The 16,734-nt window shown below is 40.7% G+C and overlaps 1 protein-coding gene and 1 pseudogene across 1 annotated transcript in view; both read right to left on the reverse strand.

Moving 5' to 3' along the window:
• The window catches only part of POLR2B (RNA polymerase II subunit B), a gene marked incomplete at its 3' end in the record, with an annotated part of 126,819 nt that extends 110,810 nt beyond the window's left edge, over nucleotides 1-16,009 (reverse strand). Inside the window, 5 exon segments of the mRNA NM_001261497.1 lie at nucleotides 250-469; nucleotides 595-707; nucleotides 4,242-4,392; nucleotides 8,708-8,780; nucleotides 15,941-16,009. Coding sequence (NP_001248426.1) covers nucleotides 250-469; nucleotides 595-707; nucleotides 4,242-4,392; nucleotides 8,708-8,780; nucleotides 15,941-15,959 — 576 coding nt within the window. The 5' untranslated portion in view covers nucleotides 15,960-16,009.
• LOC114678611 (small nucleolar RNA U13) lies at nucleotides 943-1,036 on the reverse strand (annotated as a pseudogene).
• Nucleotides 16,010-16,734: the final 725 nt, after the last annotated feature.

Below are 16,734 nucleotides of genomic sequence, written 5' to 3' on the forward strand. Positions count from 1 at the left end.
TCCATTTTGCATAAACACTTCATAGAAATACATAAGCTCCAAAACCGACTGAAACTGACCAAATTTCCAGTGCATATTATATACAACTAAATAAAGTTTTGCTTTATATAAGTTTAGCTGTCATACCCTAAATAAGCCAACTGTCACTGCCAGGTTATCCTGCATGAAAATCTTTTTTTTTTTTTTATTTCAACTTTAAACTAAATTTTAACTACGATTTTGTCATTTTTTAAAATAATGTTACTATACCTTTTCTGATCCATTAATAATGAAATAGCCACCAGGATCCAAAGGGCATTCATTTAACTCACAAAGATCACGATCTGTCAAGCCATTCAAAAGGCAGTAAGTTGACCGCAACATAATTGGAATTTTTCCTATAAAAGTTTTCTGATGCTGAGTCTGAAGTTGTTCTTCACCTTCTTTAATGACTGTTTTTGTTATATCAACATAAAGCGGAGCAGAATACCTTTGAAGATAAAAGTAGATCACACTTAAGCAATAGGTTATCTGTTAAACCCTCAAGTGGTTAAAATTACATTTTCAGAATTCTATTTCAGTATCTGCTGCTGACAAGGAAAACTTTTTTCTTACGTGAGATTTCTTAATCTAGCTTCATTGGGCATCATTGGTGAAGGAGCACCATCTCTTTCCCAGTGGGTAGGCTTGGAAAGATAAATTTGTTCAAACTTCAGCAAATATCTTGGCTGAAATTAAACAAAAAAACATGAAAAGAGTAAGTAATTTTTTCCATAAAAGTTTTAATGATTCCATTTTAATTGACATTAACATTTTAAGTAGAAGCAGCTCTACAAACTGGCAAAATTAATCCGTTTTACTGAAATGGGGACTTCTCAAAGTCAATATCCATACCGCACAGATGTCAAGTTTTAAACCATATCACTTTCTCTTTTTTCCTCTTTTCTTAAAAATTTATTTTCACATTAGACAGGTAATGTGCTAACAAGGTTTGTAACAAGGTTTAAGGAAGGCACATCTCACACCTAATCATCACACTTATCAACTACAAAAGGATCTGCTAATTGCTTTCTTAAGGCAGAAGACAAAAAGAGACTTAATATACTAAAAGTAAACAAAGACTGTACACATCATGTGCTGAGTTTATATCAGTTAAAATGGATTTACATTAATGATCTACATAGTTTCTTGTGCCCTCTCCTTGGTAAGCGTCATCAAAAATACAAAGTGACCAGAGAACAAAGATAGCAAATCCAGACAACTAGAACTGTGCTCTAATCTAATCAATAGAACATTTTTAAAAATAAACCTAACTCTTCAATTAAACATACAAATTAATCTGTCAAACAAGTAAACAAAAGAAAAAAATTTTATTTTAAAAAACACAAAAAATATCCTAAACATTCTATATAAAGGGCTGAGAACTTCCAACCCCGGCTGGAATATAGCTTAGTCCATAGCAAAAAAAGAAATTTTTCAATTAAACATTCACTTGCTGCCTAATAAAACAAGATCCATGAGGACAACTTTCTACAGATAAATGCATAGTGTACTTTTCTCTAAATCAAGTCTCAGAGAAGAAAATAGAACTGAGCAGATGTTTTACTAATGATTAATTATTGATACTCAAGTCTCCCAAGCTGGGGTAGACAAAGGGCAAAGAGAGCGGTGGTGATAATGAACCAAAGGGAAGCCAACCCTCTACTCCTTATCTGTGCCATCATCTAGTCTAGGTCATTACTATCTTAATCATAGGCTATTCTGATTTTTATCTCCTCCAGCCTCTTTTGTTTTGTTTTGTTTGAGATAGGGTCTCACTCTGTCACCCAGGCTGGAGTGCAGTGGTGTGATCTAGGGTCACTGCAGCCTCCGCCTCCTGGGTTCAAGTGATTCCCCTGCCTCAGCCTCCCGAGTAGCTGGGACTACAGGCGCGCGCCACCAGACCCAGTTAATTTTTGTATTTTTTTGGTAGAGATGGGGTTTCACCATGCTGGCCAGGACGGTCTCGAACTCCTGGCCTCAAGAGATCTTCCTGCCTAGGCCTCCCAAAGTGCTGGGATTACAGGCGTGAGCCACTGCACCAGGCCTCCTCTAGCCTCTTTCTATTCCAAGTAAGCATCGCTTTCGAAAGTAACTTTTCTAAAATAATGCTTTATGTATATTCTTTGACAGTCTCTCAGTAATTCCTCATAACATCCAATGACATTCAAAGCTTTCGACAACCGGGTTCCATCTTATCTTCCTAATGCCTAGTAAAAATGGATAAGCCCTGTAATTCCAGCACTTTGGGAGGCGGCGGCAGGCAGATCATGAGGTCGGGAGATCGAGACCATCCTGGCTAACACCGCGAAACCCTGTCTCTACTAAAAATACAAAAAAATTAGCCGGGCGTGGTGGCAGGCGCCTGTAGTCCCAGCTACTCGGAAAGTTGAGGCAGGAGAATGGCGTGAACCCGTAAGGCGGAGCTTGCAGTGAGCCAAGATCGCGCCACTGCACTCTAGTCTGGGCAATACGGCCAGACTCCGCCTCAAAAAAAAAAAAAATAGATAAGCCAAAATCACATACTGATCATTGTGGTCCCCATCCCATCCCCAGCCTAAATATACCAGGTATTTTCTTTTTTTTTCTTTCTTTCTTTCTTTTTTTTTTTTTTTTTTTTTTGAGACAGCGTCTCGCCCTGTCACCCAAGCTGGAGTGCAGTGGCTGCGATCTCAGCTCGCTGCAACCTCCGTCTCCCACGTTCAAGCAATTCTCCTGTCTCAGCCTCCCGAGTAGCTGGGACTACAGGTGCCGACCACCACGCCTGGCTAATTTTTGTACTTTATTAGTAGAAAGCGGGTTTCACCATATTGGCCAGGCTGGTCTCAAACTCCTGACCTCGGGTCATCTGCCGACCTCGGGTGATCTGCCCGCCTCGGCCTCCCAAAGAGCTGAAATTCTAGGTATGAGCCACCACGCCGGCGACGCCAAATATTTCCTTGCTGAAATGACTAAGCACCTTTTCTCTTCTAAGAGAACTCCTATCTGTTATTCGCAGTAAATTTAAGTCTCTTCCATCTTTTCTACTAAGCTCTGATAACTAAGCCTCAGAGATCTCCTCCTCCTTTAGTACTTCCATTACTGGCACATTGAATTTGCTACGTTCTATTGTTATTTCGCTTGTTATACAAAGATCATGAAGAAAAAATGACCCAACAAGCCAAGTGCAGTGGCTCATGCCTGTAATCCCAGCACTCTGGGAGGCTGAAGGGGGTGGATCACTTGAGGTCAGGAGTTGGAGATCAGCCTGGCCAACATGTGAAACCCTGTCTCTACTAAAAATACAAAAAAATTAGCCAAGCATGGTGGTGGGCGCCTGTCATCCCTGTAAAAAAGAAAATATGACCCAAGAATAAAAAAGAAACTTAATGTCCCCCTTTCCAGTAGAGCCCTAGAAGAGCCAATCGCTTTCGTTCTTAATAGCAAAATTCCATACAGCATGTCCAACTAAAATGGAAATAACAGACCAGCCCTTAGGAGATCAGCTACACAGAAGAGAAACTGATCAGGCTAGAAACAATGGACTCTCCCTGTGTCTAACTCTTTTTGGGGGGCTTTCCCTACCTCACTTTGTTTTTCAGTTTTCCCTGTCTCTCAAAGCTCAATATGTTCCAACAACTGCCTCTCAACTTCTCTAAAACTAGGACAGTCATTATTTTGGACTACATATTTATTTATAATCACTCATATAAAACCAAATTATAAAATTATACCCTTGGTATGATTTTAACAATGCTAAAAAACATGCATATATGTGAGCAAAAGCTGTAAGAAGCTTAATAAAGATAGCTGATATGTTTGGGTGATTTACCTTTCTTACCTCATATGGTTATAATAGTGTACTTCATGCAATATATAAAATCAGACGAAAATTCCTTCAAACATTTTTTATCATTTTTATAATGTGAGAGAAAAAAGTAGGGTTATCTATCTAAAGCAACGTGACTATCTCTGGCTCACTTCTCTTATTTGTTCATATTTCAGAGTCCTCTCTTCCCAACTATTCAATACCTACTATGTGAATAAGGATGGGATTACTTGAAAAAAAAAATACACCTCCTCATTAGAGAGAATAAATCAGAAAGTGACTGACGGTGCTATAAGTACTTTGCTAAAAGCTCCAACTGACTTTTTTTAACCTTTAAGTCAGTTAACAGAAGGGCTGAAATTTCAAACCAATACTCTTCTTGTACTGGTGTAACTATTAGAACTAACCATCTTACCGGTTCTTCAACTTCTCCACTAGCATGCTGAGCTTCAGCTTGTAGGTCTATAGGAGGAGCGTCTTCCACAATTCTTTGAACAGACATCTGAATAAACTCATCAAAAGAATCCAGCTGTTGTCTGACCAAGCCTTTCTCGTCAAAATAGGAACTGGGAAAATATTTGAGTTCAGTCAGTTGCAACTCAGTGATAATTTCTAGCATAATTCCCCATTTTCATTATAATCAATTCAACAGTCATTAAATACCAACCATTATATGTCAACCACTAAACAAGATACTGTGATCTATCTTAAAAAGGATGAAACCAGGCATATTTTCTTTGTAGAACTTATTATTTGGGGAAAAGCAGCTTATATTTGTGGGTAAAATACTTAAAGCACGATATAAGAACTATAAGGATCCCAGCTCCTGGAAGGCCAAGGCAGGAGCATTGCTTGAGTTCAGCCTGGGCAACGTAATGAGACCTCATTTCTACAAATAAAAAAATTAGCCAGGTATGGTGGCATGTGCCTACAGGCCCACATACTCAAGAGGCTGAGGTAGGGGGATCATGTGAGCCCAGAGTTTGAGGCTGCATTGAGTCATGATGGCATCATTACACTCTAGCCTGGGAGACAGCGAGACCCCATCTCAAAGAAAAAAAAAACTGTATGTCCTCTATGGACAAATTTTATTCTACCTCTTTGAAATATTTCTTGAAAAATGAGTCAGGAGATAAAACTAAAGAAAAATCAATAGCCAAAGATAATAAGAACTTTGATTTGAATAGGGGGGGGTAGTGATATCAATGACTAAAATAATGCGTGAGAATACCAACTTTAGGTTACCAATCATTAGTTCTATTTTGAATTGTTAAAGGTGGGATAAGAAGAGTAAGTCTTTACATAAAAATACTCAGCAAAAGACTGGTGATAAAAATGTAGCATGGCTGAGAGATCTATAATCTAAAGAGTAGACATTATTTTTATAAGGAACAGATACTTTTCAGGTGAGGGGTGTGGAAAGACATAAAGATACAAGTAGATACAAGTGCAAGAGGATCTCAACAGATCACTCCCTATTACCATCCAGGAATAGCCACAAAGCTGGGCTTCACAGAGGCTGGAGGATCTAGCACAACCCTCAAGATTATCCCATCACCCCTCAGCAGTAGGAAGTGCCCCACCACACCTCCCCATCTCCACTCCTGTATCTTGTGACCTCTGTCATCTTGTATCTGTGAGACTTTCTTAGCTTCTGCTCCCCAACTACTGACTCCCCCATCTTCACATCAATTTTCTGAGACAATATGCAGAGTCCAACTAATCATCAGCCTCCCATTTTGGCTTCATCAGGTCACCCCACACATCAGTGACAGGCCAACAAATCGGGCCCACCCTGATCCAGTCAAGTATGGCCACCACTATTAGAAGTTAGGTTCTATGGTAGAAAACACAGCAGACAACCATACATGTGTAAGGTATGAACTAAATAATAGTTGAGGCAATTTATTTCAGTAGAGACTGTCACATATTAGGAAAGAAATTTCTCAAAACCATGTGGATTAGTCATTGATGTGTAAGAAAAACATGGCATTGCCTGTAATATAAATAGCAATGGTTTTTTATAGGCAATTTAAGAGGAAATAGCTTCTAAACTATAGATAAGTTTCATTACCCCAGGAAGCTGAACTATACCTACTTTCCCCAAAATCATTAGATTGGTGCTTAAACATCTAAACTATATAAATATTTCATATTTATATCTACTCTAGTGCTTATTTTACCTGAAGTCATCGTATACAGTTACTTGTGATATTAACTAATATCACATTCACATTGCTAGGTAAAGATCACTTGATATTGAAAAGTAAAAAAAAAATCAAAATTCATTTCTCAATAACCAAAGTATCTACAGTCAATTTAAACTTAAAAATCAAATAACTTATTTTGTAACAAATGATAAATGCTATGACAGTTCACAATAGAGTACTTTATCCTTGAGCAATCTACCACATATGTTGAAAACAACTTCTTCTTCTAAGATAAAATATTTTTTCTACTAGAAGAATGTAGAATATAGGCACACTCCACAGAACATCTACCTGTACCTCTTGGTGTTTAACACCCAAACATCACAGAAGATGTAACTGTCTCAATAAAGTTTTGTCTTCTACAGCCAATTTGCTTTATTTTTTGTATTTATAAAAGGCTCCAAGACAATGCTTCATTCTAGCTATAGGTGGCAAAAGATAGTACGGCAGAAAATACAGATGTTTAAATACAAATGGAGTCAAAGGTTACCATCACCTCAGGCACAAAGAAAAGCTGACTTTTTGCCAGATTTCTTTTATTCTTTGTTTTTAAAAAAAAAAAAAAAGAGAGAGAGAGAGAGAGAGATAGGGTCTGGCTATGTTGCACAGGCTGGTCTCAAACTCCTGAGCTCAAGTGATCCACCCGCCTCAGCCTCCCAAAGTGTTGGGATTACGGGCAGGCGTGAGCCACCTCGTCAAGCCTTTTTGCCAAATGTCTTAATTCCACCTGTGGCCAGGGGCCCTTTCCCCACAGCCTTCAATTTTAAAGCTTTTTCTGCTTCTCTTTTTGCTTCTGCTGGAAAGCTGTGTCTTCCTCATCCATCTCCTTGGCCTGCTTCTTCGGCTGTTTCACGGGCTTCTTGCCACCTCTGCAACCAAACGTGGCAACTGCTGCCCCTGCCCCTTCTCCAAACCCTGCCACCAGAAACAGAGCTCCCATTCTCACCCCCACTCCTTATGGAAAAATATATACTTATATCCCAAAAACTCAATTTTTTTTATTATTATTTATTTTTAGAGACAAGGTCTCACTATGTTACCCAGGCAACACTCAAACTCGTGAGCTCAAGTGATCCTTCTGCCTCAGCCTCCCAGGTAGCTGGGACTATACAGGCACACACCACAGCACCTAGCTTTCAATACTTTCTTTTGTAAGATTCTGGACAAACACACTGACTCATATCTTTTTTGTTTTTTGAGACGGAGTCTCGCTCTGCCGCCCAGGCTGGAGTGTAGTGACGTCATGTCACCTAACTGCAAACTCTGCCTCCCAGGTTCAGGTGATTCTCCTGCCTCAGCCTCCCAAGTAGTTGGGATTACAGGCGTGCACCACTACACTCATCTAATTTTTTTATTTTTTAGTAAAGACAGAGCTTCACCATGTTGGCTAGGCTGGTTCCAACTCCTGACCTTAAGTGATCTGCCTGCCTCAGCATCCCAAAGTGCTGGGATTACAGGCAAAACAATATCTTTCTAACAAAACAACATTCAAGAAAGGTATTCAGTTAGACTCCAAATACAACTGGCAGAATGTCGGAAGCATGTGTTCTTTGAAAAGAGAGAATGTTGACCAAGGGGTCATGCACCTTGGAGCTGATGGGGCTCAGAGAGGCATCCATCGTCATGTTGTTGTATATAAAGCAGCGGTCAGGGGATGAGAGAAGAGTTATAAGCCTTTAACATCCTAACATAACAGGATGTTACTTTATCACTTATAAGTTACTTTTCTTACCTATACAAGGCTTCTCAGAATTTTATCACATTTAGTTACACTTAGAATTGGATAGGAATTTGCAGTGAATTTTAACAAATTTGTTTTTAACAAAGTTAAAAACCAATTTTAACTTTGTCTATTTAAAATAATGAGAAAACCAAGCAATCAAATTAACATTACTAGTAACGAAACAAACGTGCCTCCTGATATGATGCACTGAGACTATGTCACTTCTGCCAAAAGTAAGCATCTGAATCCAATTATGAGAACTATTAGACAAACCTAACTGAAAGGCATCCTAAAAAGTAACTGGCATGTATTCTTCAAAAATGTCAAGGTACAAAAAAAAGAACAGACACACTGAGGAACTGTTCCAGATTAAAGGAAATGGAAGAATATGCCATGACAACTAAATCCAGTATGTGATCCTAGGCTGGATCCAGGGTCAGAAAAATTTTTATTTTGCTATAAACATGAGTGGAACAACTGGCAAAATGTGGGTAGGGTCTACAGATTAAATAAGATCACCATAATTGTGATGATGTAAAAGAATGTCCTTATGTCTGCAAGTTACTCTTTTTTTCGTTTTTTGGAAACAGGGTCTCACTCTGTCATCAAGGCTGGAGTACGGCAGTGCGATCTTGGCTCACTGTAGCCTCAACCTCCCAGGATCAAGTGATCTGCAAGTTATTCTCACATGTTTCAGAAAAAAAATATGTACCAAAAGAAGAAAAGACAAAGAAATGTAGCATGGGGTAACATTTTCGGAATCTGGGTGAAGTGATTAAATGAATTCTTTGTGTTAATTTTTAGGTCTGAATTACTTAAAATGTTAAATATATAAATAAAGTAACTACTGTCACGTAGCACATTTATATAGAACAGCTATTTATCAAGAAGACTAAGCAGGAAATCTACAGTGCCTTTTCAAGCTAACTCAGTTTGGTCCAAAGTTACCTAATTACAATCCAGCATGCTTCTTGCCACAAATCCGGGGTGATTTCATCATCATCCTCATCATATTGCATATCTGTAAAAACAAAATATTGTACTCATTTGCAATGAGATGCCACTTAGTTAACATCTTGCTCCTGTAACTTTAAGTAGCAGAAACATATTTACTTTCTGCTGAATAAGTAATGCTTTCACCCCAGGTTCTCTAAAATTTCAATTACATTAATAAAATAATTTATGTCTATGTCACACAGGTATTCTTCCAATATACGAAGAGGTTTATTAGAGAGTTGTAATGTAAGTTGTATGAATTTTAAGTTTCCCATTTTATTGATCAGTAAGATTTTCAGAGACTAGAGTAAGAGACAGAATGAGGGGGCAGAGCCATGGAAGGATTCCAACAGCTGGGCAATACCCTGAGGTGGGGCGATCTATTACAGCAACATTTCATACATGTACAGGTATGAAAGATTACATTTTCCAAAGATGGCCACTAGCCTATCTCCCATCCCACATGGCCTTCTATAATGTGATCTTGACACTCCCATCATAAGATATAGTGGTCTATGCACCCTCTCCTTGAATCAGGTAGATTCTGACTCTCCTGTAACTTAAGAGAATGCCGCTGAAGCAATGCTGCATGACTTCAGAAGCCAGGTCAGAAAAGGCAATGAAGTTTCTGTCATGTTTGCTAAAACACTTTCTGGAGCCCTAAGCTGTCATTAAAAAGTAGTGATGGCTCAGGCCTATAATAATCCTAGCACTTTGGGAGGCCAAGGTGGGTGGATCACCTGAGGTCAGGAGTTCGAGACCAGCCAGGCCAATATGGCAAAACTCCGTTTCTACTAAAAAATACAAAAATTAGCCGGGCATGGTGGCACATGCCTGTAATCCCAGCCACTCAGCAGGCTGAGGCAAGAGAATTGCTTGAACCCAGGAGATAGAGGTTGCAGTGAGCTGAGACTGCACCACTGCACTCCAGCCTGGGCAACAGAGAGAGTCTCTGTCTCAAAAATTTAAATTTAAAAAAAAAAATTTTTTTTTTAAAGTCATACACTATTCTGAGGCTGCTACATTCTGAGAAAGCCCAAACCATAAGGAGAGGTCACTTACAGATGCTCCATTAGCAATTTTAGTCCTTGAGTCCTCCCAAGCTACGTCTCATGTCAGACATGAGAGTCAACACTACAGATCATCTCTCACCCCGCTGTCAACACTCGGCCTTAATGTCTTCCCAAATGAACCAGAGTCACGGTGGAAGGCAGGCAAGTCCTGTCCAAATTCCTGACCCACAGTATCCATGAACATAACAAAATAATTTTTTAAGTAGCTAAATTTTCGGGTAGTTATGCAACAGTAATTTAAATATGCATTCAAAAAAATCAGTATGCACTGGTCCTCTAATATTAATCCCATCATCTTATGTGAAAGAATAAGTGTGCTGTATTTTTGGTTTTTATTCTAATGTACACATACATAGCCTGTAAAACTTTGGGTTCAAAATGTGATACATATACAAAATAAATTTTTAATGAACCCTTCTTAAATGGACTGGAATTATTAATCCCTATACCTGGGGGAAGGGTAAGAAAGACAAAGTTATCTATAATAGCTCAGAGATTTCCAGCTTTGATGAGAGATTAAAAGTTAGTATCACTGCCATACCAGAGAAGCAAGTAAGATGGTGGAAAAAGGAGAGGTAATGAGATCGGCTTTAGAGATATCTACAGATCACATATCCCTTCAAATACTTCTAGTAGGCACATATATACGAATATAAACTCAAATGAAGAGTCTAAATTATAGACAACATGTAACACACAATAGATACACATTGGCATATAACACATGTGTATCTGTGTCAATAAAATAAACATTTTAAAATTTGAAAAAAAAAGTACAGAGTTGGAATCATTAACAAATGCGTGGGAGAAAAATGAGATTGTACATAGAGAAGGAAGACTGAAGGCAGGATATCTGGGAACAACTTTGAGAGTCATATGAAGGAAAATGAACCCATGAAAGAGACTCATTTATTCATCCACTCATCAAATTTTTTTTGAGGCTAGGTGCACTGGCTCATGCCTATAATCCCAACACTGTGGGAGGCCAAGGCAGGCAGATCACTTGAGACCAGGAGTTCAAGACCAGCCTGGCTAACATGGAGAAAACCCATCTCTACTAAAAATACAAAAATTAGCCAGGCATGGTGGCACCCGCCTATAGTCCCAGCTACTAGGGAGGCTGAGGCAGGAGAATCGCTTGAACCCAGAAGGTAGAGGTTGCAGTGAGCCAAGATCATGCCACCGCACTCCAGCCTGGGTGACAAGAGTGTGACTCTGTCTCAAAAAAAAAAAAAAAAAAAAGTGATATGAATATTCCTGACAAAGACCTGAAGAGGTTAGGGAAGACTTCCCAAAAGCTGCGCAGAGGCCAGGTGCAGTAGCTCATGTCAGTAATCCCACCACTGGAAGGCCAAGGTGGCAGGCACACTTGAAACCAGGAGTTCGAGACTAGCCTGAGCCACAAAGCGAGACCCCCGTCTCTAAAATTGTCTTTAAAAAGCTGGTCAGGCACAGTGACTCACGCCTGTAATCCCAGCACTTTGGGAATCCGAGGCAGATGGATCACGAGGTCAGGAGTTTGAGACCAGCCTGGCCAGCACGGTGAAACCCGTCTCTACTAAAAATACAAAAATTAGATAGGCATGGTGGAGCACGCCTGTAATCCCTGCTACTCAGGAGGCTGAAGCAAAGAATCACTTGAACCTGGGAGGCGGAGGTTGCAGTGAGCCAAGATCGCACCACTGCACTCCAGCCTGGGCCGACAAAGGGAAACTCCATCTCAAAAAAAAAAAAAAAAAAAAAAGCTGAGCAGAGACCTCATGTTATAAACAGGAGTAATCAGGCAAAAAGGAAGGGAAAAAGGTAGGAGGAGTCAAGAAAGAACCCTACCGAATAGAAAAAACCAAATTGTGCAAAAGACCCCATAATGCAAGATAGGATGGCATATTCAAAGAATGACAGAAGGTCAATGTAGCGGAAGCGCAGAGTGTGAAGTTGGAAGTGGAATAAGAAGAGTTTGGCCTTTATCAAGAGATTTGAGTTTAGCAGGGTTGTGGCTAGGTCACATTTTCGTTTCTGAAAGATCCCTATGGCCAGTGTGGAGAATGGATTGGAAGTACACAAATCAGTTAGGAGTAATCTAGGCAAGGGATGGCAGCAACATGAACTAGAATGATGGTGAAGGGGATAGAGAAGTGACCAGATTTGACGTATTTAGGAGACAGAACCAACAGGGCTTGGTGACTGATTAGATATGGAGGTGAAAGAGAGGAGTCAAAAATGATGGCCAGGTTTTTGATTTCAACAACAGAGGGTACAACAGTTGTACCTCAGTGTCCATTGGAGACTGGTTTCAGGACCTCCCATAGATACCAAAACACAGATGCTTAAGTCCCTGACATGAAATGGCACTGTTATATACCCTAGGCACATCCTCCTGTATCCTTTAAATTACCTCTAGATTACTTATAATACCTAATACAATGTAAATGCTATGTAAAGAATTGTTTACTTGTAATGTTTATGGAATAATGACAAGAAAAAAAGTCTGTACATTTTTACAAGGGCACAATTTTTTTCTAATATTCTCTTTTTTGTTGAGACAGGGCCTTACTGTTACCCAGGCTGAAGTGCAGTGGTGTGATCACAGCTCACTGTAGCCTCAAACTCTTAGGGCTCAAGCAATCCTCCCACCTCAGTATCCCAAGTAGCTGGGATCACAGGTACACGCCACCATGCCCAGCTAATTTTTAAATTTTTTTGTAGAGATGAGGTCTCCCTATGTTGCCCAGGCTGGTCTCAAACTCCTGGCCTCAAGCTTTTTAATATTTTCAATCCAAGATTAATTGAATATACAGATGTGAAACCTACAGATACAGAGGGCCAACAGTGCCCTTCACCAAGACAGAGAACACAGGAGGCAGTGACTTTGGGAGGGGAATAGCAAAAGAAAATAATTAGCTCAGTTTGGGCAGTGACAAGGTGAAGTAGCCTGGGAGATATCCTAGTTGGCCAGTGGCAGTTAGATACCAGGGCTTTTAAACTAGAAGTATACATTCAGAAGTCATCCACATACAAATGGTAACTAAACAATGTAAAATGGATGAGATCACCCAAAGAGAATGTGAACAGGAAAGAAAATGAGAACAAAAGTCAGATAAGAAGAATCAAGTGGAAGTGATGTGGCTAGAAAGCTGAGTGAGTTTCCAGGAAGATGTCATCAACAGTTTTGAAGACCACAGGGTTTAGATAAGATTTTTTAAATATCCATCTCATTTATCAATTGAGAAGTCACTGTCAATCTTAGAGCTATCTTAATGCAGTAGCATGAGTAGAAACATATTGTAATCAGTTGAAAAGGACATGAAAGATGAAAATTAGAAACAAGGACAGCTTATTATTTTTATGTTTGGCTGTGAATGAAAGGAGAAAGGTAAAATACTAGAAGAAAAAGGAAAAAATGAAAAGTTTAACTTGTTTCCATGTGGATGACAGAAATCTGACATTTTCACATAGTGGCTGAAAACTGATGAGGACATTATCTAATAAACATTTCAGAGGACATGGGCAAGAATAAAATGTAGGCTCACTGCTAAAGCAACTATGATAAACTCTTTTTTGCACGGGATCATTATACATTGCAAAACTAGTACAAATCACCACTATGGTGGTCACTTGGCATCATCTAGCAAAATGTTAAAGGTGTGTATCATTTGACGTGACAATTTTATATGTAGAAATGCATCCCACAGACATACTTGGGCAAATTATATGTACAAGATTATTCATTTACAGCACTGAACCCGAAAATGACTAGAAATAAATCAAATATCCATCAAGAGACTACTTAAGTTATGGTACATCCACACAAACTAAGTAACTGGCGGAGTGGGCGAAGGGGCGGGGGCGATGCTTTCTGTGTACTGATACAAAAATCTAGATACATTAAGCAAAATCTAAAAGTGGAGAAAAGTGTGAATATTACTTTCTGTCTTTAAAAAAGGAGAAAAATCCCATTTATATTTGCTCAAATATGCATAAAGAAACTGTGGAGGCTGGGCGCAGTAGCTCACACCTGCAGTCCCAGCACTTTGGGAGGCTGAGGCAGGTGAATCACCTGAGGTCAGGAGCTTGAGATCAGCCTGGCCAACGTGGAGAAACCCTGTCTCTACTAAAAATACTAATATTAGCTGGGCATGTTGGTGCACGCCTGTAATCCCAGCTACTAGGGAGGCTGAGGCAGGAGAACTGCTTGAACCTGGGAGACGGAGGTTACAGTGAGCCAAGATTGCACCACTGCACTCAAGCCTGGGCAACAGAGCAAGACTGTCAAAAAAAAAAAAAAAAAAAAAGAAACTGCGGAGTGATTAAAATCTATTGTAACAGTAGTTACCCACTGTGGAGAGTTCAAACTGGGCAGATGGTGGGTAAGAAGGAGACCTGACACTTTAATTTTTTTTTTTTTTGAGACAGGGTCTCACTTTGTTCTTGGCTCACAGCAGTGTCAACTTCCAAGGCTCAAGCGATCCTCCTGCCTCAGCTCCCCAAGTAGCTGGGACTATAGGTGAGCACCACCACACCCAGCTAATGTTTCCATTTCTTATAGAGAGGGGGTCTCCCCTGTTGCCCAGGCTGGTCTTGAACTGCTGAGCTCAAGCGATCCACCCACCTCAAGCTCCCAAAATGCAGGGATAACATGCGTGAGACACTGTACCAGCCACCCCACTTTAACGTTTTTAAACTTTCTGGCTTGTGAGCTGAGAATGTATTACCTAGCCAAAAATTATGCTTTAAAAAATCTTTTTTTCGAATTTTTCTTCTACTGAGATAACAGTTAAAAAGAACAAGTACTATAATGATGCTAATAAATTTCTAGAACACAAGATATAAATGAGACAGAAGTTTAAACAGCTTTAAAAGTTTAAGTTTTTGGCTGGGCACAGTGGCTTACGCCTGTAATCCCAGCACTTTGGGAGGTTGAGACAGGCAGATGGCTTGAGCTCAGGAGTTTGAGAACAGCCTGAGCAACATGGCCAGACCCTATCTCTCAAAAAAAATTTTTTAAAAAGTTTAAGCTTTTGCTTCAATTTTTTCCATCTCATTTATCAGAAGTAGCTGAGGGAATAAAGAGAGGAGATGTAAGGGGTGGCCAAGGAATTGAGAGCTAGAAGAAAATAAGATTTGCATTAGTAGATATGGAGAATAGAAAAGGCAGCTATGAAAATACACTAGATTCAACTAAGAATTCTGTTTTTTTTTTTTTTTTTTTTTTTTTTTTCAAGACAAGAGTCTTACTCTGTCATTCAGGCTGTGGTGCAGAGGCGCAATCTCAGCTCACTGCAACCTCTGCCTCCTGGGCTCAAGCGATGTGGCCTCAGCCTCCCGAATAACTGGGATTACAGGCGCGCGCCATCACACTCGGCTAATTTTTGTATTTTTAGTAGATGCGGGATTTCCCCCATGTTGGTCAGGCTGGCCTCAAACGATCTGCACGTCTCGGCCTCCCAAAGTGCTGGTGGGAGCCATCGCGCTCGGCCACTACTAAGAATTCCATATGCGCAAAGAAACAGATATTATACATTGGTCCAGTGTAGCAGAATACATATCATCTGAGAACTGTGACATTGTGAGAACTGTGACACTGTGAGAAGAGGAAATTTAAACGCCATCCTTTAAGACAATTTACTTTGACTTACAAACAGCATGAAGAAATGTCAGACTAAACCGAGTCCTCCCACCCTCCCCCCCGATATTCTCTGTCCCGATATATTTCCAGGGCCTTCCACACTGCCTGACACAGGCTGACACTCAACACTTCAGCTATTCAGTAAGTCGACTGTGGCTTTAAGGAAAAATTTTAAAGGGTGCTCTTTGCTTCAAATTCAAAACCACGGAATTTATCTTACGGTTCTGCACGCTACTTCACTACAGGAAGCGAGGATCAGATCTAAGGGAACGAGAAAGTGCAGAGCAGCAGTGAACCTAACCGGGAACATTAACGCTGTGTTCCCTGCACCCTCTGCCTCTCCCTACCCCAGTTTCGTTCCCGGCCTGAAAGGTGTGGGAACAAGGCTAGGGACTGTCCGGCCGGCGGGAGGGAAGGCCCCAATCATCAATCCAATCAGTTCCCCAAGCTTCCCTGCTGGACCGCCGTGGCATGTGTTTCACCTACCCTCATCCGCGTCGTACATATTGCCAAACGGTTCCCGAGCTCCTAACTCGAAATCAAAGACAAAAAGCGCGCAGAAGCCACCAGCGTCGGGAGCTAAAGACCAAGTAACTTCCGTCTCCGACGTTCCCAGAATACTGTGCGTCTCACACAAGAGGCCGCCCACAGGGACGCCAAAGTTAGGATCTGCGCCTGCGCAAATTGTAGGGCAAGCTTGGGCGGGAGTTGGGTTGCACACGCGCAAATTGTGGGCCGCCGCTGCCGGTGGCTGATTGAGAGGACAGCTCCCGCAATCTGCTGTCGCATCCGTCCCGTTAATGTTTTATTTCTGCTTGTTTTTCAATGTCGTTGCACAAATAACGACACCTGAAAACAAAGCCAAGTATACTTATTAATAAAAAGTGCTCGTTCTGTGAATCCGCGACATTGGGATGCTCAATTGATTTGCCTTTATAAAGACCAAAACACGAAGCAATTTTTATTTTTATTTGTTTATTATTTTTTGAAATGGAGTCTCGTTCTGTTGCCCAGGCTGGAGTGCAGTGGAGCGATCTCGGCTCACTGCAACCTCCGTCTCCCGGGTTCAAGCGATTCTCCTGCCTCGGCCTCCCAAATAGCTGGGATTACAGGCGCGCGCCACCACGCCCGGCTAATTTTTGTATTTTTAGTAGAGACGGGGTTTCACCACGTTTGCCAGGCTGGTCTCGATCTCAGGTGATCCGCCCGCCTCGGCCTCCCAAGGTGCTGGGATTAGAGGCGAGCTGCCCGCTCGCCTACCGTTCCAGCCACGCGCCCGG

Source organism: Macaca mulatta, chromosome 5 (genome assembly GCF_049350105.2).
Source record: "Macaca mulatta isolate MMU2019108-1 chromosome 5, T2T-MMU8v2.0, whole genome shotgun sequence".
Classification (NCBI taxonomy): domain Eukaryota; kingdom Metazoa; phylum Chordata; class Mammalia; order Primates; family Cercopithecidae; genus Macaca; species Macaca mulatta.